This window comes from Erpetoichthys calabaricus, chromosome 1 (assembly GCF_900747795.2).
Source record: "Erpetoichthys calabaricus chromosome 1, fErpCal1.3, whole genome shotgun sequence".
NCBI lineage: Eukaryota > Metazoa > Chordata > Cladistia > Polypteriformes > Polypteridae > Erpetoichthys > Erpetoichthys calabaricus.
Genome location: NC_041394.2, coordinates 101,332,289 through 101,359,524, shown reverse-complemented (window position 1 = coordinate 101,359,524; position 27,236 = coordinate 101,332,289). Strand labels below are relative to the sequence as shown.

General features: G+C 39.1%; 1 protein-coding gene across 1 annotated transcript; it reads left to right on the top strand.

Moving 5' to 3' along the window:
* The first annotated feature begins 7,106 nt into the window (after positions 1–7,106).
* Positions 7,107–25,815, top strand: LOC114645925 (protein RD3-like). The gene is made up of 3 exons (XM_028793840.2): positions 7,107–7,286; positions 20,895–21,190; positions 25,361–25,815. Exons 2-3 carry the CDS (start codon positions 20,895–20,897, stop codon positions 25,698–25,700), a joined length of 636 nt encoding a protein of 211 aa, XP_028649673.1. The 5' UTR covers positions 7,107–7,286; the 3' UTR covers positions 25,701–25,815.
* The last annotated feature ends 1,421 nt before the right edge of the window (positions 25,816–27,236 follow it).

Here is a 27,236-nt window from a genome sequence, read left to right as displayed (position 1 = left end):
TATATGCCCTAGGCACCTTTCTATAACTTCTCTCCTGTGCAGTGACTTGGGATCAATGATGTTCTTATTTCCCATTTATCACTGCCAAAATAGCCAAGCAAAATTAATAAGATGCCTGGCTGTTTCTTGAATTAAAAGGTAGGAGACACAAAACTGAGTGAAAGGTTCAAAATGATATGGACATCAAGAAAATAGTTGGGGACAATAAAAACCTATATATAACCAGTTATTCTACTTCATTTTCCTTTCCCCCCTTCTATGTGGAGTTTATAGGCCTGCTAAACCTTTTCCATACAGCTCAGTCCTGCAGCTCCTTCCCAGTCAATCCCTTTTCTTTCAAATCTTTTTTACTTTATCTATCCTCTACTTCTGCCTCTCTCCCTTTTTCTTCTCCTGTACTTCCATTTCCATCACTCTTTTGCCCACATATTCATTGACTTTCCTCATCACATGTCCATACCACTTCAACCTACTTTCCTGTACTTTCTTAGATATCACTCCAACTTTTGTTGTTCCTCTGATGGTGTCATTTCTTATTCTGTTCTTTTTTTGTAATTTTACACACCTATCTCAAGATTGTAATTTCTGACAAATTCAACGTCTTTTCTTGTACTCCCTTAACTGTCCATGTCACAGATCCATACATCATTGCTGGCTTTACCACTCCTTGTCTTAAAAACCTTACTTTTTACATTTGTTAATTCTTGGACCACACAATACTCCTGATACTGTATCTTCTTCCAATTATTCAATTCACACTGCATTCTGTGGTTTATCTCTACATCTAGTTCTGCATCTTGGGCTACCGCTGGTTCAAGATATTTAAACTTATCCACTGTTTTCAATGGCTTCCCCATACTGAATATCTCCCTTCTCCTTATAAATTGGAACAATCACATTCTTCCTCCACTCCTCTGGTATTCTCTCCTGTTCATGGATCATCTGCATTAGATCCCAAAACACATCTACTCCCTCTTCTGCTGAACCCTTCCACAATTCCACTGGTCCTGTTACCTTTAAATTCTTCATTTTTTCAGTGCCTCCTTTATTTCCTCCCTTCTTATTCTTGGTACTACCCTTCATTTGGGAATCCGACCCCAAATACTACCTCTGGATTTTCTTTATTCAGCAGCTGTTCATAGTATCACTTCCATCTATTCTTGATCCTATCCTGCTCACTCAAGGCCACACCTTGCGAACCTTTTATCTGCTTTATCTGACTAAAATCCTTCCTAGCCTTGTTCCTAGCCTTTGCTATTCTAAATATCATTCTCTCTCTCCATCTTTTGTCATGCACATCTTCCAAAGCCTGTGCATTTGCTCTCACCACTGTCTTCTTTGACTTCTTTTTTGTCTGCCTATACTTTGTAACCATCAGATCTGAATCCAAAAAGTGATTTCAAGGGTAGGTGCACCAGGAAACTTACCATACATATTACCAGATTTTACAGATCTCTATGTCAGAGCAGGAAAATCCAGAAGAAAGATACTAGGGTCTCTCTGTCTTTTTAATGGCACAAATGAGTTTTGGTTCAGAGGTAGTTGGACTGACCAGGAGATGCACTGGTTTTTCCTAGTGCAATCTATGATATCAATTGAGTTACCACATGAGAGAACCTGAATTATCATTTTCAAGCAAAACAGGGTTATTTAAATATATTAACAGAAGGGAACTAATGTGTATAAGGGTGTTATGCAGAAAGAATAAATTAGAGGTAGGCCAAGGAAGTAGACAGGACAGATAGATTAAGACAGTTTTGTTTTGGTATATGGACAACAACATGCTTCTAAGCAGCTGTATCCAATCCAGGCAAAACGGATGGGCCAAGAGTGCGTATTGTGTTATGAAAGGGTATCCACAAATAGTTCATCTATTTATGCTGATTGGGTTTGTCGACAATAAGTGCTGTCTCATCATACCTCAGCACCTTCAATGCCCCGAGAATGCCCTGAATGGTTGTGTTCCAGAGCTACGTATGCAGACATATTAGCTTGTAATCTCCATGTTAGAATAATCTCTCATCTTGTAGTGTAGACAAATGCCACCACTGATCAACTCTATCAGAACTGATGAAGATGAATATAGAGCTGTAATCTAATCTGGATTTATTTCCATGATAGAAAACACCTACCTGTACCTCAGTCTGCTTGCTATTTTGCAGGAGGAGGAGGAAGAGGATGGGAGCATGCGGTGATATTGTGTTGCTGCACCCACCTCATGGCAAACCACTGACTGGGATCTGAGTGCAGTCATTCATCAGGTGACACCTCACCAACACACTGGAACAGTATGAGGTTTTTTACAGTGGCTGGAGTGCTGATCCTGCCCCCAACCCCCAAGTTTTCCCTGCAAGTTGGAGGACCTGCTTGCAGAGCTGGATGCAGGTTAATATGTATGTAAAAAATCTGTAGTGTTATTAATTAGACTCATATTTTCATTGAGGCTTGAAATGTTGAACAAGGAATGAAGCTGTCAGCACTAGCCATTGTAGAATCTAGTGACCTGGGGATATAATACTGAAAAAACATAATTAAAGTGCCAGAGATGTAGTAATAATGAATCATAAAAAGGAAACATCAAAGAGATAAAAAATAAGGTGTTTAATTGGTGATACTTAACAAAATGCAGTTTCATTTTGCTTTAGATGAAAAGCAGCTTTGATATATAGATGGTATCTATAGTAACATTCTTTTCATGTATATCTCTTACAATTATTAAGACATACAGCATAGTTTAAATTGTATCCTGCATGTCCCACAACCAGGCAGTGGTAGCATAAACCAGCAGGTTTATAGTTTGAAATCTAATACTTTGGCCACACTGCTTGTCTAGAAGAATAGTCTTTGAATACTGATATAATTCCATTATCCTGTATATGTTTAGTGCCGTTGTCTGGTTGGTTCAGGTAATATGAAATAGTGCAGTTATTAGTACTAATCACCTCAGCATATAATAATTCTTGTTCTAGCATTGAGTCTAATATGGTTATGAAGAGGTACCAAAAAGCTACCTGCTCCAAACTGCACTTTCAGCTACAGAGCTGGTTTTGAAGGTCTGTATGTATTTGGTGGGGGAGCTGTGACATTCTGTACATGTGTCATTTCAGTTGACCTTTTCACTTTTCCTCTCACATACCAAAGATATTCATGTTAAATTGTGTCTATTCTAAATGACCCTGCATGAGTGAGTTGTTGAATGAGTATGGCTTATGACAGACTGCTAGCCTTTGCAAGGTTTTTGTTCTTGCTATCACCAAATGTACTCAAGATAGGCTCTGACTTTCTGCAACATAAAATTGGTTGAAGCAGGTTGTGAGAATAATAGACAACTAATTTGTTATTCACAGGTAAATCAATCCATCCATACATTTATTATTAAATTAGCTTAATCCTGTTCAAAATTGTGTGGGCTGGAGTCTGTCCTGGTAGCACTGGGCACAAGAGAGGAACCATTCCTTGATAAAGTGCCAGTCCATTACAGGGAACACCCCCACACACAAAATATTGTCATACAATTAATATAAAGTATTGTTTTTAAATAAATATATTGTTGTCACAGCAGATGCAGTCATGTCATGACTTATGAATAAAACACATAGTGGACTCCTGAGCTAAAATTCCTTTAGCCAACTAAGTCAATAGTTTTTCAATTTTGCAAGAGAGCAAAAAAGCATAAAGACATGGGGTTTGAGCCTTGGCAAGGGAACAATGCAAACCCTTTACATTGGTGACAGAGATCAGATATAAGACCAGCAGGCTGTGACCTTTAGTGTCAGAGGTGGTCTTAGTAACCAAGAGGAGTCTTGCGTGCCATGAATGGAATGCAAAGCTGGTAGACTTGTGTTAGAGAGAAGAAATTCTTCATTTTAGGTAACAGTCATAAACAGGGTATACTATAATAGAATTATGGAGTGAAAACATAGAAACATTCCCATAGGTCACAGATTTCAACTCCATACTAAGGCTAGTAATTGTGAGGATGTAAATTTGAGTCCTGTAGGGGGGAAGACTTGTAATTGTTAAAATGATTTCCATTGACTAGTAAATCTTTAATTTACGAGATGTTTAAAAATGTGTTCAAAAAAGAGTCTCGTGGGAAGAAACGTGTTAATAAGAAAAAGTTTCAGTGCAAAAAATTATTTGGCCAATACAAATAGTAATTTTAAACTTTTTCTACTTCTGCTTCTGCTTATCTAAAATGTTTAAGGAGTGCTTAGCAGAAGGATTCTACTAAAAGGAAACATATTTCTCTTCCATTGTTATGCCATTAGAGAATAGATTCAGATTCCAAAACATCTAAATTAATTATGTGAATTCAGTGAGCAAGCAAATGACCAGGCTAAAAGAGCCTTCACATCAGTTGAACTTCTCTGTCTGTTTTACTTCACAGTCAGATAGAGCTCCCCTAATAGCACCCAGACTCTAAAATCTGTTGCTCATAACATATAATTAGGAAGAACTATAAAGTTCACCCTCCTTTAGAATACTGTAATTCCACACATGTTCTTCATTCTGAGGGTTTTTCAATTTTTCTATAATACGATGAAACGGAGTGGCCTCCACACATCATATTACTAAGGGACTTGCCATTCTAGTTTCAGTCTGGAACTCATTGCATGAACTTCTATTGCTTGCAGATCTTTTGGACTTTTGACAATCATTTTTACTAAATGCTACGAAACATTATGTAAGAAGTTTGACAAACAAGAGCAGACCACACAATTCATTAAGCTTGTTTGGTTAACTAATAGTTACATTATTGCAGTATCTCATCCAGATACTTTTTAGAAGTTGTCAAAGTTTCTGCTTCAACTGACTCAGTAATTTGTTTCAGATTCCCATGACTCTTTCTGTGCAAAATTGCTTCCTGCCTTCAGTCATAAATGCACTTCCCCTTAATATTCACCAGTTTAATCAAGTAAATGATTCATTATTTAACTGAAAGGACCTGCTAGATCAAAATTATCGATGTTTTTGAGAAATATGGAGAACTGGATATGGTTTCCACATTGCCTGATCAAGACTTAGGTACAGAAAATGCACTTGGCTGTGTCATGGCAGTTGGAATTTATGAAATATAATTTGGCATAATGTATTGTGGTAAACGGAGGTCCGTGGCTGATTGGTATCTTTTTAAATAAATAATCGTTGCACTCACGTCTTGGTAAGAAGGAGCATGGTAGCATGGCGAGAGCTGTTACTGGGCACAATGTGGGAGTGGACGGCCCTACACTAAGTGCACAGGTGCAGGATCGTCCATGACCCTAACTGGCGCTGGGAAGTGCTGATCGACACAGCTGTGCCATGTCCCCATTTTAAAAGCAGAAGCACCAGCGCAAGAGAGAAAAATAATCGAAAAAGAAAAGAAAGAAAGAAAGAAAGAAAGAAAGAAAGAAAGAAAGAAAGAAAGAAAGAAAGAAAGAAAGAAAGAAAGAAAGAAAGAAAGAAGGCAGGAGACGGAAGGAGCAGGTGCGGGAGTGAGTGAGCTGAGGAGGGAAGGCTCAAGGGAAAGAGAGGAGGCAGCTGGGAAGTGAGCCCTGAAGACGAGTATGTGGCAGTTGGTTATGGTCTCTCTGGTTGAGCTGCAATGAGGAGCAGGAGTGAACGTGATTTTAGGCGGCTCGCTGTGGAATATCAGAAAGACAGTGGGAGTCAAGGAGGCTTGGGAGGAGAGCCCCAGTGTGAGCGCCCTGGCAATTGGGAACCCAAGCTGAGGTCCGGAGAGGGAGCCATTCTGTAGACATGGAACAGCAGGGACCCAGAGCTGAGGAAGGTCAGCTGCATCTGCTGTTAGGACGACTCCTGTGCTGTAAGGCCCGTATCAGATAAGCAGAGGAGCTGCCAGTGAGAAAGAAAGCACCGGGCCTTTTAGTAAAGACTGTTTCTTGTCAGTCGATTGTAACCTCGTTTTTAATGGATTTATTTATTTTGATTTTAACCTCCATTTAACCTTTGTTTTTTTTGGATTATTTATTTTTGATGAAGCATTGTACTTTTTGAACATTTGGTTTGGACTTGGTTTTTAAAAAAAGCACTGATTCACTTTTACACCATCCCCTTACTCCAAGTGTGGTTTGTCCTCATCTGCCATGCTCATCTTGGTTACGGTTCTGACAGTGTCGGGTTCAAGAGGCCCAGCCCCAGAGAATGAGTTACAGTGCATGTTAATGCAGTGCATATGCTGGGAAATGGGGTCCCATTCTGTACACTGTTTAGGTGTGTGATTTTACAAGTTAGGATGTTATTTTATTACTATTAATCAAGTTTTAGGACAACCCAATACAAAATTTTAATGTAACATATTTTTTTTTTAAACTTTTCCAATGTTCATTTAAGTTTATGCAGTGTGTTACATTTACCAACATATGTTGGTTAGCACTGTTACTTCATAGTTCCAAAGTCCAATTTCAAATCTCAATGTCATTTTTGAGGAGTTTGCACAATCCCTCTGGGTCTGTGTGTGTTTATTCCAAGTTCTCTGGTTTTCTTCCATATTGCAAAAATATTCAGTTTAAATGGATCAGTGCCCAGTGTGAGAGAGTCCTGTGATGAGTAGTTCTGTATTGGCCTTGCGCCAGGTGCTCCAGCCCCTATGACCCTTAACTGGACTGAATAGATAGGGTAATGAATGCATAAAAGAATAGTTAATACCTTACTGCATGTGATTTAAACTGTATGGTCCTGATCATACTGACTTCTAGGTTTTTGTTTCCTTTTGAATATGCATTTTTTACATATTTGGTTCAACTAAGAGTGACTTCACCTTTCCCTACTAGCTTATTGAATTTCTGGAAACCTAACCGTGCTATTCAGAGACTTTTGTAGCCCTTTTTATTTTTATGCCATCTTCTTGGCTTTGCAGATTCAGATAATGCTGTATGACAAAGTAATTTTCTTGTATTCCACTGGCCTGATGTGTTTATCCAGCAATCAAACACGTTCATAGCGCAAATTCTTTTCCTGGAATAATAAACCACATGATGTCTGCAAGTTTATTCCAGCAACAGTATGGACTTCCTTCCTCATACACAGTGCTCACTGAATTTATCTGCTGAGGCAAGTGAAATCTGGCAGCTTAGCAAGTATTAATAAAGGATTAGAATAAGACAACAACCATGGACTGATACCTGGGGATGTGCAGCACTTTCAGACGGGCAAGCTGCAGCACACGGGGCAGCGTTTACAAAAACAAATATAGAAATCACAAACTGTGTATACTACAAAGGCAATTCTAGCCTCTTCTTTCAGAAGGACAGCTGCTGTTGCCAAACTGCAATACTGGAAAGGTAAGCAGGAAAAGTTAAATTCTTTAAATAACAAATGACAGAGTCAAATCAGAAAAAACTAAGCCAGGCTCAGCATCTTACAAAAGGTGGCACATCTCCATTAAAACATAGATAAAGAAACCTTGATTACAATGAAAGACAGAATATAAGTTTTTAAAATGATAAGTGGATTAAATAACGCTGATACAATAATCTATCTTTAAAATCAGTTCATCATGGCGTTTTGGAATTTTAAACACAAATTTTCTGCATTCACAATTTCCATATTACTTTCTTACAGGTCAGTTGCTCCTGATTTGGTTCTAGGAAGGATGCCTTCTATCTAAATTTCAACCCACAAATCTATTAGCTTGAATTTGGCTGACTGACTGCCATAACCTGGATGTGACTGTCAATCAGGTTATTTCATTTTTTGGCAGTGTGGCTTGATTGACTACAATGTTGAACTTTAAACCACAATGTTGTCAATTTAATCCTTGTCTTTAACTTATTGAGTGAACATGAGCAAATCACTTCATACACTTACACCAACAGTACAAAATATAAGCAATTGTGTTTTATATCTTTAAAGTCAGTCATTTTCTAACCCGCTTAGTCCTGAACAGGGTCGTGCGTGGCTGCTGGAGCCTATCCCAGCTAGCATCGGATGCAAGATAGGAACAAACACTGGCAGGGTGAACACACACACCCACCCATCCACACACGCACACACACAACCCAATTACCAATTCACCTAACCTAAATTCTTTGAATTAACTTAACCTAACCTAAAGTCTTTGGACTTTAGTAGGAAATCCATGCAGACATGGGCAGAACATGCAAACTCCCTGCAGGGAGGACCCAAGATGCGATCCCTGGTCTTCTTTTTGCAAGGCAGCAGAGCTACCACTGCACCACTGTGCCACCCTTATCTTTAAAGTACCCTTGGTAATGGTTGCTAGAGAAAGGTAAGATATAAAATGAAATTATTATTTATTTTTCTTCTGGATGGAGTTGCATGCTCCCTTCTTATGCAGTTATGGCTTTTTTTCTCAAACATTTACTGCTTATATGCCCTGAAATTTGCTGACATCCCATCCATGCATCTCTCTCTCTCTTTGTATTAAGTAGTGTTTCATTCCCCAGGAAAATTAATTTGGATAAGTATGTACAAAACTGAAAAGAAGGAATGTTACCTTGTGAAAACTGAGTCAAAGGTGGATTGCAATCTGAATGCGATATACAGTAACAGCAGATCACAGATGGCACTGGTGTGTCAAGCCCTTTTTCATGTGACCAAGCTGTTCTATCTAGAGCCTCCTCAAGTCTCACAAAGCAACGATGACTTGTGGGCATTCAAGAAGACTTGTCATGTTTTCTAACTTGTTTAATCCAAGCCTGGGTCATGGAGGGTGCTGGAGCCTTTCCCAGCTTGCATAAGGAGCAAGACAGAAACAAACCCTGAACCGGGTGTCATCTATCTTGGGACACACACACACACACGGTTCAATTTAGTGTTGCCAATTCGCCATTCAAGAAGACTTGTTCATGCTATACAACACAAATAGGACATCAACGTGTGCCATGCATCAAGGAGTACACTTATTGTACTTAAATGTAATGTCAGGGACCTTTTACAACAACTTGACTCTTGTTTCTTTATATTGAGACCTTTTAGTGTTACACATGCAGTTTGTGTGGAATTTTCACGTTCCCTTAGTGTCCATATGAGGTTTACTTCCACATCCCTAAAGACAAATGTATTGGGATAACTGGCAACTCTTCCCTGGCTCTGTCTGGGTTTGTGATTTTGAGTGGGTTCTGTCATTGACTGGCATTCCATCCAGTGTTGACTCTGTCATATATTCTGATTCTGCCACAGTCCTGCCTTAGATTAAGTTGATTTGAGAATGTACTGTTATTTTACTAAGAAACTGCAGTATATGTCACTGTGATATGTTTTAAAATATATACGTTATACTAATTCTAAGTTAAATTTTAATATTTAATTTGTAGCACAGATAGAACATATAATGAGCAGCCCTAAACAAAATTATAGCAAATTTTTCTTGTTTTTGGCTGGAAGAAGGTGACAGTAAAGCAAAGCAAGTGATTTTCTGCTGTAGATTGTACTTGTAAAACTTGGATGTTCATGTTGGATAGTCCATTGTGATGTACAGTACAACAGCAGCTCTGAAATTCTACTGTTATGTAGCTGTTCATTGCAATATATTTGCTTTTTTAGAAATTATCCATCTATTTGTTTAGAAGAGCCTGTTTAAAACAATTTTTTGGTCACGGGAAGCTGCCAATAGCACCAGGTCAGAACCAGAAATTCATTCATACATGGGACCTGTTTAGAGTTGCTTATTACCCTAATCCACATAGCTTTTTGAATTTTCCATGTAAAGACAGGAAAATATCAACATAGGCTGCTATTGGGTCAAACTGCAATCCACTAGAGTAGTGAGGCAGACAGTTTATCCACTATGCCATCATCCTTCTCAGAAGGCTATGCAAATTAGATGCTTTGTGCCCTTCATACTAAGACATACTGTACATTGTTTCATACTAAGACAAGTGACAATAAGAAACATTTAGTGGTGTCTTGGTGAAAAGTATTTTAAACTAGGCCACATAAAATGAGGGAGACTATTTTAAAATACATCTGGCCTCTATGTGTTTTTTACTAACTGCACCAAGGAATTCCAGAAAGCATACTGTTTCTGTAACAGATGCATGGTTATTTATAATAATAATAATAATAATAATAATTCATTACATTTATATAACACTTTTTGAGGTATTCAGAGTACACAGTGAATGGGGAGCCACTTCAATCACCACTAATGTGCAGCATCCACCTGGATGCTGCAATGGCAGCGATTTTGCACCAGTACGCTCGTCATATATTAGCTGTTAGGGTTTAATGGGTGAGAGATACTTAGCCAATCAGAGACAGGGGATGATTAGGGGGCCATGGTGGACAATTTAGCAGGGACATCTGGATACACCCTACTCTTTACAGAGGATGCTCAAGGATCTTTTATGACAACAGAGAGTCAGGATCTCAGTTTTACATCTCATCCGAAAGATGACACCATTTTTATAGCATTGTGTCCCAGTCACAGCACCATGGTATTGGGATCCACATTCAGACCACAGGATAAGCACTCCCTGCATATTATAGCTGCAAACCCTTTGACATTAGCTGGTTGGTAATTCATCTCACAAGTGAGGTAGATGGTAGTACTCTGAAGACCTTCAAAACTCTTATTGATTTGAATAACTTGTTCTATTCAAAAGAGTAGTAACATTTTATCATGTTGAACAAAACACAACTGGGACAAATCTTGGTTTGTTCTGGAACTTCAAAAGTGAGTTCCTTGACTGCAGCACTCAAAGTGATTACACTGCCATGTTATGTTTTCGTCAGTGGCGTCAGTACCCAACACCATGATTACATCTTCCTGGATTGAATTCTGTTTCATTACAGCATCTTATTTCCTGATCAGTCATCCTTCATTGCAGAAAACTATAGTACAACATGCTGACATAGAGGAGCTGCTTTCCATAGTACTTGTTGTGATCCTTACTTGTACGTATCTAAATTACATTTTGTCAGATCTGAATGCTGCTTAGATGCACAAAAGGCAAAATAACTGTCAGTCACTACAACTTTGTGATAAATCTCCTGGTTGGTGGTGCTACCATCCCTTCAGGGATTTTCTCACCAATGTACAAATGCCCAGTGTGGGCAAACATCTACATCGATGAGGCCAACTCCAATCCTGGAGAGCTGCAGTGACTGCAGGTTTTTGCTCCAAGCCAGTTGCTTAATTAGAAGCCAATCCTCATCAGTAACAGATCTTATTTAATTCATGGCTTGTTAGTGTTTTAACTCTACCATGTCAGTTCATTCTTAAATCATAGATTTTTTTTCCCTTTCTAATGATACATGCAGTGATTTAAAGCCTAAAATGGACGAATAATTTTCAGTTATTTACTTTCCCTTCAGTTTCCTTCTGAGTACTTAATTAAACCAAATCATGAATGATGAATACACACGGGTAGAAATGGACACAAGCTAGATGTAGAACTGCTGGTTCCTTTGTCATTTGCCTCTTATTGCAAATAAAAAGCAGTTAAAACAATGAATACAGCTGTTTAAGAGTAAAATAAGCAATTAAGAGTTCAAAATCTTAACAAGCAACTAAAATGAAGCCGAAAAAAGCCACTTCAGCAATAAGTGCTTCATGAGCAATGAATGATTGATTTCTTAAGAAGCACTTAGGTTGGAACAAAAAACTGAAGTCACTGCGGCCATCCGTTGCTCAGCCCTGATTTTAAGGGTCTGAGCCTTAAATAGCAAATAAATTAAAAGAGGTTAATTAGTAGCAATTGTAGTAGGTTGTCTCAAACAGTATTCTATTACATCTTTAAATCAAAAAAGCATCTAGAAACTGAGCATCGTCCTCTTTTCATTTTTCCAGATCTGTTATGTGGGTTATGTCATGGATCATTGATCACCCTCAGTTATTAAATAAGCCAGCAGAAGGCCCTATTGATCCTATGAGCACAATGTGTATTCTTTCATACTCCAGATCACGAGTTAAAGGTATTTGATGTACCTAAGACTCCTACAGTTCTTATGGTTAGAGCAGCATATTGGTCTCCTGATTATTACTCCTGCTTCATAGAATATCAGTTGAATTTCCAGTTCTACCTTCTCATGTATGGAGTTTTTTATATTATGCCTGTGTCAGTGGGTTTTCTCTGGTATTGACTAATACCCTAATAATGTATATCATTGGTTCATTAGCCACTCTAAATTTTTCCAGCATTTACATTATTAAAGGGGCAGCAGTAATAAGAATGTGTTACCACTTTTGGCATATAATTTGTTGCTGGTACGTGATGATAAATAAATTTAGAGATTTTTCAGGTAATTAAGACTGAAGTTTTAAGGTCAGGTTGTTGCATTCATTAGCCACAGTTTGTAAAACAATATTCCATTGCAAACACTCCTTGCAAAAAGCACAGTTTACCAATTGGTGAAAAAGTGCATACTATTGAATTTGTGAACAATGTACTAAAACCAAGAAAGTTTTCCATCCATACAGTATTCCAGAGGCAGGAACAGATTAAAGCACAGGCTTCCTTGGCTTAAGGCCCAGGGACTTAAGAGAGTGGAGGAAAATTGCTATGATGAAAAAAAAAGTCAGGAAATATTTTAAATTTTATAATTCATTTCTGAATGCTTAAAAAATCTCATTTAAAAGAACCAAGAAAAATATATTGAACTTTAAATAACCTAGCTGATCAGAGACAAGTTCCTAAAATTTGCCAATTTTTTTCAAGCAACAGGACAGTGAGGTGAAAAAAAGAAAAGCTTAAAGAGTGAATGAGTGTATTCCACAAAATAAGCTTAAGAAATTTAGACTTAGTGGAGTAACTCTCACTTAAAATGGACTTATGGAGGCTTGAAGTGTAAGTGTTTCATATTAACTGAAGAGTGGCTTAGATTATCCATGACTGTGCACACTTGTGAAATTTAAACCACCCTGAGAAACAATTGTTGAGAACAGAAGAGTGAAGCGCATCTGCAGATTGAATACCTGTAACTTTAAGTGGAAAGCTGAATGGATCACTGCTTGAAGTGGGTTGGCAGTACCTTGACCTCTTCCAATTTCAACATTGACTACGAGCAGCTTTTCATGAATCATCGATTGAAAGTTGATATTTCCTAGTGCTCAAAGCTTCATGATGGGGCCCAAATTTGATAGACAACTTTCACCATACCAACACCCTTTTTCAAATAATTGAACTTCTTTGTGAATCCTCATGTGGAACCAACAGTCTTTTCTCCTCATCATCTTCAATCACATGTTGATGTTTCCTGGCACTTGAAGCTTCACGGTGGGGTCCAAATTTGACAGATTGCCTTATATTGCGATATAGATAGATAGATAGATAGATAGATAGATAGATAGATAGATAGATAGATAGATAGATAGATAGATAGATAGATAGATAGATAGATACTTTATTAATCTCAAGGGTAAATTCACATAGTCCAGCAGCAGCATACTGATAAGGAAACAATATTAAAGAGTTAAAAAAAATACAGGTAAAACAGACAATAACTTTGTATAATGTTAACGTTTTCCCCCGTGTGTGGAATTGAAGAGTCGCATAGTTTGGGGGAGGAACGATCTCCTCAGTCTGTCAATGGAGCAGGACATTGACAGCAGTCTGTTGCTGAAGCTATTAATTTCACCATACGTCCACCTTTTCCCATCATAACGGAACGTCTTTGTGAATTGTCATGGTGGACCAACAGTCTTCTCACCTCATTATCTTCGATCACATGTTGATGTATTCCATTGCTCTAAGTTTCACGTGCCACTTCCCCCTTCATCAACCGTTTCATCAAATGTCACTGTATTGTTATAAAAACAGTCAGGTCAGGTCAGTTCATGTTGAGGAGCATGCACTGGTACAGCACATTGCCACACCCACCACACAACGAAACAGCTTGGGATCCTGGTTGACAACCCTCCAGGCAGACATGCGGTCCAGACCCACCCTCCAGAAATAACTATCTATCTGCCGGGTGTTATGTGGACATCACTTTGGCCTCGTCCAGCCATTCGGGTCCTCAACAAAGAGGATCCTGCGAGCTGGATTACCCTCGGGGAATCGCGCCACATGGTCATAGTGCTATAACTGATGCTCCCCCACAATGCAGGTAATGCGCCTCATTTGGGACTCCATGAGCAACCACTCATTCGACACAAAGTCAAACCAGTGGTACCCAAGGATTTTCCAAAGTAACAGAATGCCGAAGGAGTCCAGTCTTCATCTCAGGTCACTGAATAGTGTCCATGTCTCCCAACCATATAGCAAGACAGGAAGCACTAGGAATATAAAGATTTTGACCTTAAAAGACTTTGACCTTTATCCTTTTGCATAAATATCGGGAGCGCCACACACCCCATTCCAGCAACCTCATGGCCCCCCATGCTCTCCGAATACATCTTCTGACTTCATAGGAAGAGTCACCAGAGATATGAATGTCGTGCCGAGGTAAATAAATCTCTCGACATGGTAAACACTCTCTCCGCAAACAGACACATTGCTGATGGCTGTGCCCAAGAGGTCATTAAAGGCCTGGATCTTGGTTTTTATCCAGGACACTCACAAGCCCAGACACTCAGACTCCTCACTCAGTCTCTTGAGAGCCTCAATCAGAGCCTCCATTCACTCCATAAAGATCATAGCATTGTCAGCAAAGTCAAAATCAGTGAATCTTTCAACCAATAGATGCCCCACTGCCACTGGACCCAATGACCCTGCCCAACACCCAGTCCATGTATGCATTGAACAGAGTAGGAGCAAGAACACACCCCTGACGAACCCCAGAATCAACTGGGAAATACGCTGAGGTTCTGCCTCCACTCTGCACAGCACTCACAGTACCAGTATACAGGCTATTCAGCAACAGTGTACATGGTATTCAACAACCTTGAGGGGATCCCGCAAAGTCTGCGGATGTCCCACAGGGTAGCTTGACAAACTAAGTGGAAGGCTTTACGTAAATCAACAAAGGCTGCAAAGAAACTCTGCCGATATAAAAACAGTACCATCAGTAATTTGGTTCTACTTCAAGCACTGGAACGCATGGTGCATTATGAGATAGCCTGGAAACTATTACAGTTTTATTTCATTTTTATAAAATGAAGAAGATAGACCTTATCTACATATGATCTATAATAAAACAAAAGTGGAAATATGTCTGCTAGTTTACGAATGTAACACATCAAACACTATTTATGTGGTAATGTGAGTATTATGAAGAGCACTTGGAAGCAAGTGAAAATTATATGCATGCACATACTGTACTGTAGAAGAACTAGAGTATACATTTATATGAAAACATACTGTAGGATGCACATTATTTTTTCATTATTAATATACTTTGTTAATTCTGTTACTGGTGTGGTGCCCCAATTTTGCTTGTGCTGAAGGAATTTGCTCTCAGCACAATGTAACATTGCACATGATGAGTGGCCATATATGCCAATGTCATTTAAAATTATTAAACTATACATTAATGCCCCTAATGATTTGAGTGTTACATAGTCCACCTCTAATGAGCGAGGCAGTGTAGTTATTCACATTCGAGTGCAGTCTATTGTGCCAATGATGTTTGGGAAGCCTAAAGAACATTACCCATCATCACTGATAAAACTTTGGATAAATACATTTTACATAGTTTCACTCATCAAAAAAAGCCTTCTTTATTGCATTCTGACCTTTTCATGATTCTTTACATTGCCAATACTGCACAGAAATGCAGCAGATGCAAAAACGAGCAAACTGATATGCAGTGGTACAGTGAAATTTTTACTTGTGTGTGCTAATCATCTTGCAATGTGTTGCCACTCTCTGATGGGTTTGACAACTTTACTAGCTGCTGTTGTATAGAAAGTTTTTTTTGTAAAGCTATAGTTGTCAAGTTGTCCTATAACAGTATTTTAACTGGTGGTGTCAACCCCAAAGATCCTACAAGTTTGTTGGAAGCAAATTGACTTTTTACGCATTGAAGGTAACCACAAACATCTGTCTGAAAATCATCTTTAAAAGTACCAGGACATACTTTTCAATTGTTATAATTAGTGTTTCTATTTTATTGGCTGATCCTCAAAACATCCTCAAGGCAGCATTTTGTCTTTTTAAATTATCTCTAGTGAAAAAAGAGCAAGCTGGACTGTTGAAAATAAGGAAGAGGTTGAATGAATGAGTGCAGCATTTTGTTCTTCATTATTATTATTAAACATACATACAAATACAGTTAGGTCCATAAATATTTGGACAGAGACAACTTTTTTCTAATTTTGGTTCTATACATTACCACAATGAATTTTAAATGAAACAACTCGGATGCAGTTGAAGTGCAGACTTTCAGCTTTAATTCAGTGGGGTGAACAAAACGATTGCATAAAAATATGAGGCAAATAAAGCATTTTTTTAACACAATCCCTCCATTTCAGGGGCTCAAAAGTAATTGGACAATTGACGCAAAGGCTATTTCATGGGCAGGTGTGGGCAAGTCCGTCGTTATGTCATTATCAATTAAGCAGATAAAAGGCCTGGAGTTGATTTGAGGTGTGTGCTTGCATGTGGAAGATTTTGCTGTGAACAGACAACATGCGGTCAAAGGAGCTCTCCATGCAGGTGAAAGAAGCCATCCTTAAGCTGCGAAAACAGAAAAAACCCATCCGAGAAATTGCTACAATATTACGAGTGTCAAAATCTACAGTTTGGTACATCCTGAGAAAGAAAGCAAGCACTGGTGAACTCAGCAACGCAAAAAGACCTGGACGTCCATGGAAGACAACAGTGGTGGATGATCGCAAAATCATTTCCAAGGTGAAGAGAAACCCCTTCACAATAGCCAACCAAGTGAATAACACTCTCCAGGGGGTAGGCGTATTGATATCCAAGTCTACCATAAAGAGAAGACTGCATGAAAGTAAATACAGAGGGTGCACTGCAAGGTGCAAGCCACTCATCAGCCTCAAGAATAGAAAGGCCAGATTGGACTTTGCTAAAGAACATCTAAAAAAGCCAGCACAGTTCTGGAAAAACATTCTTTGGACAGATGAAACCAAGATCAACCTCTACCAGAATGATGGCAAGAAAAAAGTATGGAGGAGGCGTGGAACAGCTCATTATCCAAAGCATACCACATCATCTGTAAAACACGGTGGAGACAGTGTGATGGCTTGGGCGTGCATGGCTACCAGTGGCACTGGGACACTAGTGTTTATTGATGATGTGACACAGGACAGAAGCAGCCGAATGAATTCTGAGGTGTTCAGAGACATACTGTCTGCTCAAATCCAGCTAAATGCAGTCAAATTGATTGGGCGGCGTTTCATGATACAGATGGACAATGACCCAAAACATACAACCAAAGCAACCCAGGAGTTTATTAAAGCAAAGAAGTGAAAAATTCTTGAATGGCCAAATCAGTCACCTGATCTTAAACCAATTGAGCATGCATTTCACTTGTTGAAGACTAAACTTTGCACAGAAAGGCCCACAAACAAACAGCAACTGAAAGCTGCTGCAGTAAAGGCCTGGCAGAGCATTAAAAAGGAGGAAACCCAGCATCTGGTGATGTCCATGAGTTGAAGACTTCAGGCTGTCATTGCTAGCAAAGGGTTTTCAACCAAGTATTAGAAATGAACATTTTATTTCCAGTTATTTAATTTGTCCAATTACTTTTGAGCCCCTGAAATGAAGGGATTGTGCTAAAAAATGCTTTAGTTGCCTCACATTTTTATGCAATCATTTTGTTCACCCCACTGAATTAAAACTGAAAGTCTTCACTTCAACTGCATCTGAGTTGTTTTATTTAAAATTCATTGTGGTAATGTACAGAACCAAAATTAGAAAAAAGTTGTCTCTGTCCAAATATTTATGGACCTAACTGTATTGTCATGACAATTATATTAAAAATGACAAGGGGCTTTTTTGTAATTATTATTTGGGCTGGTGGTTTTAAAAGCTCTGCATGGTACGTGAGCTTCAAGTTCAATAAGACTTAAATGTAAAAGAGTACACATACTTGATCCTAAAAAAACATGGCATTTTTTTCATTACATAACATTTCTGCGCTACTTAGTGTTAGAGATTTACTAACATAGAATTGGTCCTTTCTGTAATTAATAATTTAAACTTAATGGAATACACACTTATAACCTATTTTTTATTAATATATATTTTCTCCTTTTGCCACTTACTGATAATAAAAACAGGGGCTGATGGCCTAAATAATTTAAATTATTATTATAATTCACATTATAGATTTTAATGTTCTGACATTTTCTACTGAACATATCAGATTCATTCAAATGATAGTGTAACTAAGAATTCAGCAACATCAGTTATATGGTCCAGACCTGAGAGTGACACGTTTCTCAGGTGGTCATGGACAATCCAAAGAGGTGGGGCTGTCTTGAGAAAGCTGGCTATAAAAGCTACTCTGGCATATGTGGAAGAGGGGGCTTCAGGTAGAGTGTGTAAGAGACACATTTACAGGAAAATTACTGCTAAAGGTTTGTGGCTGCCTCAGATAGGATCCTGGATTTGTATTGACTGGAGAAAAGTATGGTAGATGGTGTCGACGCTGATCCCTGAGTGAAATGATGCGGAACGCTATGGGGGAAGCAATAGATAGATAGATACTTTATTAATCCCAAGGGGAAATTCACATACTCCAGCAGCAGCATATTGATAAAAAACAATATTAAAGAGTGATAACAATGCAGGTATAACAGACAATAACTTTGTATTATGTTAACGTTTACCCCACTGGGTGGAATTGAAGAGTCGCATAGTGTGCAGGAGGAATGATCTCCTCAGTCTGTCAGTGGAGCAGGACAGTGACAGCAGTCTGTCGCTGAAGCTGCTCCTCTGTCTGGAGATGATACTGTTTAGAGGATGCAGTGGATTCTCCATGATTGACAGGAGCCTGCATAGCGCCCGTCGCTCTACCATGGATGTCAAACTGTCCAGCTCCGTGCCTACAATAGAGCCTGCCTTCCTCACCAGTTTGTCCAGGCATGAGGCATCCCTCTTCTTTATGCTACCTCCCCAGCACAACACCGCGGAGAAGAGGGTGCTCGCCACAACCGTCTGATAGAACATCTGCAGCATCTTATTGCAGATGTTGAAGGACACCAGTCTTCTAAGGAAATATAGTCGGCTCTGTCTTCTCTTGCACAGAGCATCTCTAACAATAGGGACAGCATGGAGCCAAAGAACACACAAGGCGGCCAAAAGAAGGAGACAGCAGGTTTGGCCCTAGTGCTCCTTTTATGAACCAACTACCACCAATGTTGTTGGAGTGCAAGTCCATTTCTCTGTCTCCCACACTCTGTCACTAAATATGCTCAAAGAATTTCCTCTCATTGACAAAATGGTACAATAGTGCCATTAGATATTATGTTTTATTAATTCTTACTGTTTTCGATGGATAGTTTAGTTTATACTGGCTTTCCATTTTGTAATAAACACATCAGATTCATTTAAAGGATAGAATGCAGCAACACTGGTTATGCTAAAAAATAAATTTTTGAATTTCTCATCAAACATTAGTTTCTTGTCAAACGTGAGTTTCATTAATTCTCCATCCGCAGCACTACACTAAGCTTCATCTTTAGCCTGTCATAAAGCAGGTTAAAAGGTGATGCTTATTTGCCTCAGTTACTGAGCATGATTTGTCCTAATCCTCCTTGCTGGAACTCACACTGGTTGAAATAAACCAGGTTTGTCAATTTAAGCAAGGCTAAGCATGCTTCATGGAATTTTCCCTTATCTTTAGTGCAAAAGATACCCAATCTGACAAGCTATTTTAACAAGATAGCTTCAACCAGAAGTTCCGATGATGATGATCTGATTGCTTTACAAGACATGGCGGATGAGTTAACATCTGGTTCTGCTAGACTTGTTTTTCCAACCTCAACATGGTGTCCAGCATCTGCACCGTCAGTAGAATCATTGATCTTGGGACATCATTAATCCACCAATTATTATCATCACAGATCAGGCAGCTTGCTGCAGAAGATAATGTAAAATTACTGGATTAGAAAGGAGCTTGAAAAATATCAGTATAAAGATGCCAATGTTTCAGCATCAAAGTGGCAACATAAAAACCAAAAGCAGCTTTTCTCAAAGTCTTACTTCATTGCAAACCCACTAATGGAGGGTATGAGAGCTGTTCTGACTGAAGTAGATATCTCTGTCAAGCTGTCATGTTCTTCCTCCTTTAAGTGTCTTGAAATCATGTGACTTGCAAAGTGGCGTAAAGCTTGTTTTGGTTTAGGTTTGGGTTTGACAGTTTATTTTTTTCATCCATTACGTTATTTTTCCACAATTTTGTGTTGTTTAACCAACAGGGCAGGGTAAGGGACAAATAGATGTTACAGCCCAGGGCAGGATTCCAACTGGGTTAACGTTACCCCAAGATTGTCATGGATCATATGGAAATAAGTCTGCATAATTCAGCATGAAGTCCCTTTCTTCACAAATATGAAAATATAGAGGTTTGTAGTAGATCCTTATTATGCACATGACTGAGCCTTCTCTCCTGAAACTAACTGGCAGAAGCACTAACCACAAGCTATCAAATTTAGAATGGAAAAACTAAGGACCAAAACATCCTGGAAAAATCTGAAATCTGAAACTGTGAATGATTTATGGATAATTTGACAAACAATTTACTAGTTTACCCTTGCAGTATTCCCTTTCCTAGCAACACAGCATCTGAAGGTGGTGAGCCCTCGTAATTCAGCAACTCTGTGGAGTGAACTGATCATTAGAGCTTTTCCAGGTGTATCCATGGATACTGTTAGATCTCTGAGGTAATCTCCGTCTCCTGATTATGGCATAGGAGCACATCTTAATGAAGCATTGAGATGGTGCTAACAAGCACTCTTGCTAGGCTTTAACAATAGGATCTTAGGGAATTATCACGTGCAATGTGGAAAAAAGTAAAGAGTCTTACAAAACAACAATTTTGCTCCATGTAATACTTTTCACTCTCTCTCTCTCTAGATGTTCCCATGGTCTCTCTTTACCTCTCTGGGTTCCCAACCCTTGCCCAGCCCACGTTCAACAGAAGAATTGGTGTCGGAGACGCTAATGTTGGAGTTTGAGTCACTACTCAAGCGCTGTGAGAAGCTACAGTATGAACGAGTTATGGAAGGTCGGCGGCGCAGGTCCAGTGTAGACTATAGCTGGCTTGCATCGCCTCCCCGTGTCACCTTCCAGTTATCCCCTGGAGAACTCCTTGAGTTGCAGGATCTCTGTGTGAAGATTCTGCCCTCACAGTGTGGGCCTGTAATACTAAGGTAGGTAATGACAGCCAAGGATGTTGCACCACATTCACATTGGGTGTTAAAAGTTATTATAGTGTATGAATGTTATTGTAGTAAAAAGCAGACAGCAGACAGAAAAAGGTTTGGGGATGGTCTCCCCATATACTGCAAAAATACAGATGGAGTTCAAAATGGAACTGGCCAACAGGCTAATAACTGAGCTTAAATATGGTGGACAAAAAGGAAGAGGTGGAGTCAGGATGACCGGAACAGGAACTGATGTGGCAGTATGATGGATTCTGGGTATGGGAAATGATGTCATCAGTGTTGGCCAGAAGTGACATCAATAGTGGGTGGACCAGTAGTGATATCATCAAGGGGCTGGGACTTTGGGTGAAGTGCAGAGGAACAAGAGCAGAGACGGTACACTATAAAGGCGCCTTCAGATAATTAATTTGCTTCTGTAAATAGAAAGCATTGCCATTCCATTAATGTGCTGCTCTTTATCCATAGTGTGGACAAGTGTGTCACATTGTTTAAGAATGTAGCGTGCTGCATAATGTAGCACATAATCATGGCTTGCCCGTACTTGAAGAGATGCGGTATGATGAATCTGACCCTGACCCACCAAATGAACGGCCAAATAGGACAGCGTTACAACTTTGTTTGAATGTAATTAGCAGAATGTAAAACCAGGTAATCAGATGCAGCACTTTATTTTTTAACCAATTCATTTAATTTGTCATCAATATCACATAATACAGCCCTTATATTCCTTAGTTCATTGGCCACATCTCTAACAGCATGCATTATTGTATTTTGTGACTCCAGAACAGCGTCTGTGAGCACAAAACCAGATGGTCGCTAAGTGGTTTCCGAGGCAGAGGTGTGTGCACAGCAGCACCATCACCGCATGGATTTGTGTCCTCGGCATGGGGGTTGGCTTTTGTAATATTGTCTTAAACAGAGTAAACAGGCAGAGGGATGCAACTTGCCTTTTCACTGCGACTTTGATATCTAACCGCTTCTTTTGTATTTTGACCACTGTGTGACTTTCTGAGCTTGAAGTTTGAAGTGTTTCTGTCACATTATATCAGTCCATAACTTTCTTTTCAAGCTTATACCACTGCTTAAGCCAATAAATAGTATGTTTTTCTTTGCCTCCACTTCACATTCACTGAAATTCTTCTTTTTTCCACGTGCTTTTGCCATTATCTTTTAACAAAACACTGAACGGAAGGGGCTATTTATATTGATTTGCATATTCAAATATTCCATATTCTGGGAGGAGTCAGTAGGTGCATGCATGTGTGTTAAATGTCATGTTCATTGGGGTTTATAAAAGGGAAGTGTGTGGAACTTGGCATATGCAGTTTTATGCATGTGGATTTTTTGTGCATACGCACATTTTCCAGTTTTGCCTGTACACCATGTTTTAGTTTGAATTCTACACACGGTGTTTTACATGAGGTCCCATAAATTCAAATGGGTAGACTAGGCTTTATAATGTCTTCATCCTCATGCTGAGCCCACTTCTGAGCAAGTCTTTTAGACATTAGACTCACAGCAAGACTTAATCTTCTTTAGCTCTTGGTAAATGATCACAGAATACTCTTTTAGTATTACTGTGTTCCAGAACAAAAAGGTTAGTTACACCATTTACTACTATGTAAGTTAGAAAGATAAGTTTTAAGCTTTAATGGCAGCAAATGAAGAACTGTAACGAACTTACAGTTAAAAGGCAGAGTTGTAAGGCAATTTATAAAAAAGAAAGAAGTTACAGGTATCAGGCATACAGTACAAAAGAAGTCATAGTTGGGTTTCAAGTATAATTTTAATGGTATAATTCATGGATTTCCAACTTCAGTCCTGATGGGCTGCAGGTTTTTGTTCCAACCAAATCTATCAATTAGAAGCCAAATTTTGCTGCCCAATTGCGACTGAGCTTCGGCTTCCTTGTTGAGATCTTGAGATGTTGCTGCAGAATATCCACATAATTTTGCTTTCTCATGCTGCCATCTATTTTGTGACGTGCACCAGTCCCTCCTGCAGTAAAGCACCCCCACAATATGATACTCCCACCCTCATGCTTGATGGTTGGCATGGTGTTCTTTGGTTTGCAAACCTCATCTTTTTTCCTCCAAACCAAGGAGGAACCAAACAGTTCAATATTGGATTCATCAGGCCCGATGCCATTTCTCCAGAAGGTAAGATCTTTGTTCCCATGTGCCATTGCAAACTGCAGTCTGGCTTTTTATGGTGGCTTTGGAGCAGTGGATTCTTCCTTGCTGAGCAGCCTTTCAGGTTATGTCAACATTGGACTAATTTTACTGTGGATATAGATACTGGTCTACCTGTTTCCTGCAGCATCTTCATGGGGTCCTTTGCAGTTGTTCTGGGATTGATTTGCACTCTTTATGCCAAAGTACATTCTTCTCTAAAAGACAGAATGCAATTCCTTCCTGAGTAGTATGACAGCTGTGTGGCCCCATGATGTTTATACTTATGTATTATTATTTGTACAGATGAATGTGAAACCTTCAGATGTTTGGAAGTTGTTCCCAAGGATGAACCAGATTAATGGAGGTCAACAAATGTTTTTTTGATTTTTCCATTATGTTAAGAAAAGCCAAGCAAAATGATACCTTTTATTGGCTAACTAAAAATATTACAATATGCAAGCTTTCAAGGCAACTCAGGCCTCTTCTTCAGGCAAGATGTAATCCTGAGTTGCCTCGAAAGCTTGCATATTGTAATCTTTTTAGTTAGCCAATAAAAGGTGTCATTTTGCTTGGCTTTTCTCTACATTCATAATGGCTAACACAGTACAACACCCTAGTACTACCCATTATGCTAAGCAAAGACTAGTAGGCCTTAACATAATTGGCTATCAGAAGCTAATTGTCTAATAGCCTAATAATAATAACAATAATTTTTTGCATTTATATAGCACTTTTCTCACTACTCAAAGCGCTCAGCAATTGCAGGTTAAGGGCCTTGCTCAAGGGCCCAACAGAGCAGAGTCCCTTTTGGCATTTTACGGGATTCGAAGTGGCAACCTTCCGATTACCAGTGCAGATCCCTAGCCTCAGAGCCACCACTAAAGAGCCTAAAGGCTTGACATCATTTTCTGGAATTTTCTGAGCTGTTCTGTAAACTTGAGACACATCTAAATTGTGATATAGTCAATAAAAAGTGAATAGTAAATTTAATGCCTCAGTGATTAAATAGCATAACACTGCAACATGTTAATACATCATTAATGAATGAACTTAAATCACCTTCTGTGCTGTCACTAGACAATGCAGGTATTTCATGGATGTTTAAATAAACACACGGTTTTTGTTCTTTAATAAATAAATGAAATCTAGACACTAACGTTAGAACAACTTCTATAAAGAGGAAATTAGGCCCAATGCCTGCTAATGTGTTTGTATTAAGAACAGGATTTGTGTGCACCACAAATAGGGTAGGGGGATAGGGTAGGGGTAATTGTTGATTTAATAATGTCTAGGTAACATGTAGTCTTAGTTTTCAGATTTAAGTATTTGTTTTGCTATTAAATGTTAAAATCCATTTGAAGGTGTAGAATTTTTTGGATACTTTCAAAGGAAGAGATTATTGTATCCACTTGGACTAAGACTTATTTACAAAGCGCTTTGGGAGCCAGCAGCCCAGTATACTGTCCAAACCGGAGAATATTTTCTAGAGAAGTAGTTTGAGGAGATATAAAGGTTGTTACCTATATGTGTGTGTCAGACAGTTAGAATTACATTACTGGCACTCTTTGAATAAGCATTGACACTTCAAAGAGTTAAATTATATTACTGCCTACCAGGAAACAACTAAGCACAAAGGCTGTTTACTGGATTAACAGGTTAATTCTAGTTTTCACATCAAAGCATTAAATTATATTGTTTTATTACTACAGTCCTTCTGCAGTAGGTATGTTTTTTTTCTTTCAGGAAACTGGCAAAGTAAAAACTTTACATAATATTGAGACACCCAGCCTTGTTAAACACAAGTAGGTAACGCCTGGTACGTTTCTAGAATTTAATGGCTTTAATGGAACACAGTTACTGTCCAGTGGTGTGGCCCATTTAACTCAATAGTAGGTTAAGCATCCATGCTGGATCTGAACAATGTACTACTCTGAACCATCAGGTCCACTTTGGTAATAATTTTGCAACTGTTCCTCTGCAGATTTCGCAAACTGGTGACAGAATATGAGCCTGATGTTCACGAGGTGTCTCGCATATTCCGCAGTGTTCTTTGTGATACTCTTGATGAAGAGCCTCAGCAGAAACAGGATTTCAAACCACCACCTCATCACTGGGATAAGCGCCGAACCAAGAGCTTGTCTCTGATGTCCTTCAAGTCTCGCCTGCGCATTAATCCCTTTAGAAACACTGCCACTTGTGCTAACGAAGAGGAAGAACAATGGCCAAATGATGAAGAGATGGGGATGGCAGTAGCCAGGAGAGTGCAAAGCATGCCCGAGATCTCGCCGCTGGAGAAGGGAGCACAGAGAGTGGAGAACTAGAATGCTTCAGAGTGCCCAAAACTTGACATTCCTTTGAAACTCATCATATTGTCATTGCTTTAGTTTTAGATGCCTCAAGTGTTTTACCAGAATAAAACAGGTCTATATTCTCCAAGTAATTTACTTTTATTACTGTTCCATCAGCAAGGTTTTTACACTATTATATGTTCAGGATATTGACCCTTGTCCGCACCTTAGGCTATCTTACTTTTTTAATCAAGTAATATCTGAAATGCAGAAGCTTTACACATTTATAGGAGTCACATTTTTTGTTTGCAGGGAGACTATAATGGAGGGTTGGATCAACAAAAAATGGCAACACAACTAGTCAATGGGCAGTACACCCATTTACATAACACATGCACAAACTTCTTATTTACAGTTTCATATTTACTACTTGCACTCAGCTTCAATATCATGATTACTAATGTCAAGCTACCCCTCTCATCCACTCAGCCATGTAACTACTTTACCAACAGCTTACTTCACTTCACAACTGGAGATGAAGAAATCTTTACACTGCTTAGCCCTTTCAATTAAATATCAAATAAACTGGGACAATTAAGCTTCTCCCTACTAACACGTATGTCTTTGTAGAGAAGTCTCCAACCACATCCAAGACACTGGACTTACTGAGACATCTTTGACTTGTTTCATTTTAGACATTTATCTTCCGGAGTTATTAAGAAAAGAAAAAAGAAGGTTGTTTTCTCTTGTAGGATCCTATGGTGACCTTATATTCCCTGTTTATACTCTTTATTGTGTAGACCTTAATAAAATGTTTAAAATCCCATACACTTGCGCCTCTGTGCTCAGGTACGTTTAGCACTTTCTACCCCCTTCCCTTCCACATCTGTAACCTCAAGCAATTAGACAGAGTAAAGAAACAAGCTTAAGTTAAGTTACACATTTAATTATGTAATATTGATCTTCTTCTTCTTCTTCTTCGTCTTTCAGCCAATCCTGTTCGGGGTTGCCACAGCGGGTCATCTTCTTCCAAATCTTTCTGTCCTCTGCATCTTGCTCTGTCACACCCATCACCTGCATGTCCTCTCTCACCACATCCATAAACCTTTTCTTAGGCCTTCCTCTTTTCCTCTTCCCTGGCAGCTCTATCCTTAGCATCTCTCCTCTGCACATGCCCAAACCAACAAATTCTCGCCTCTCTGACTTTGTCTCCAAACCGTCCAATTTGAGCTGACCCTCTAATGTACTCATTTCTAATCCTATCCATCCTCATCACACCCAATGCAAATCTTAACATCTTCAACTCTGCCACCTCCAGCTCTGTCTGCTGTTTTCTGGTCAGAACCACTGTCTCCAATCCAAATAACATAGCTGGTCTCACTACCGTCCTGTAGACCTTCTCTTTCACTCTTGCTGGTATCTGTCTGTCACAAATCACTCCTGACACTCTTCTCCACCCACTCCGCCCTGCCAGGGTATTTAAACTCGCCCACCTTCACCCACTCCTTTGACCTCCCTCTCATTCACACACACGTATTCTATCTTGGCCCTATTGACCTTCATTCCTCT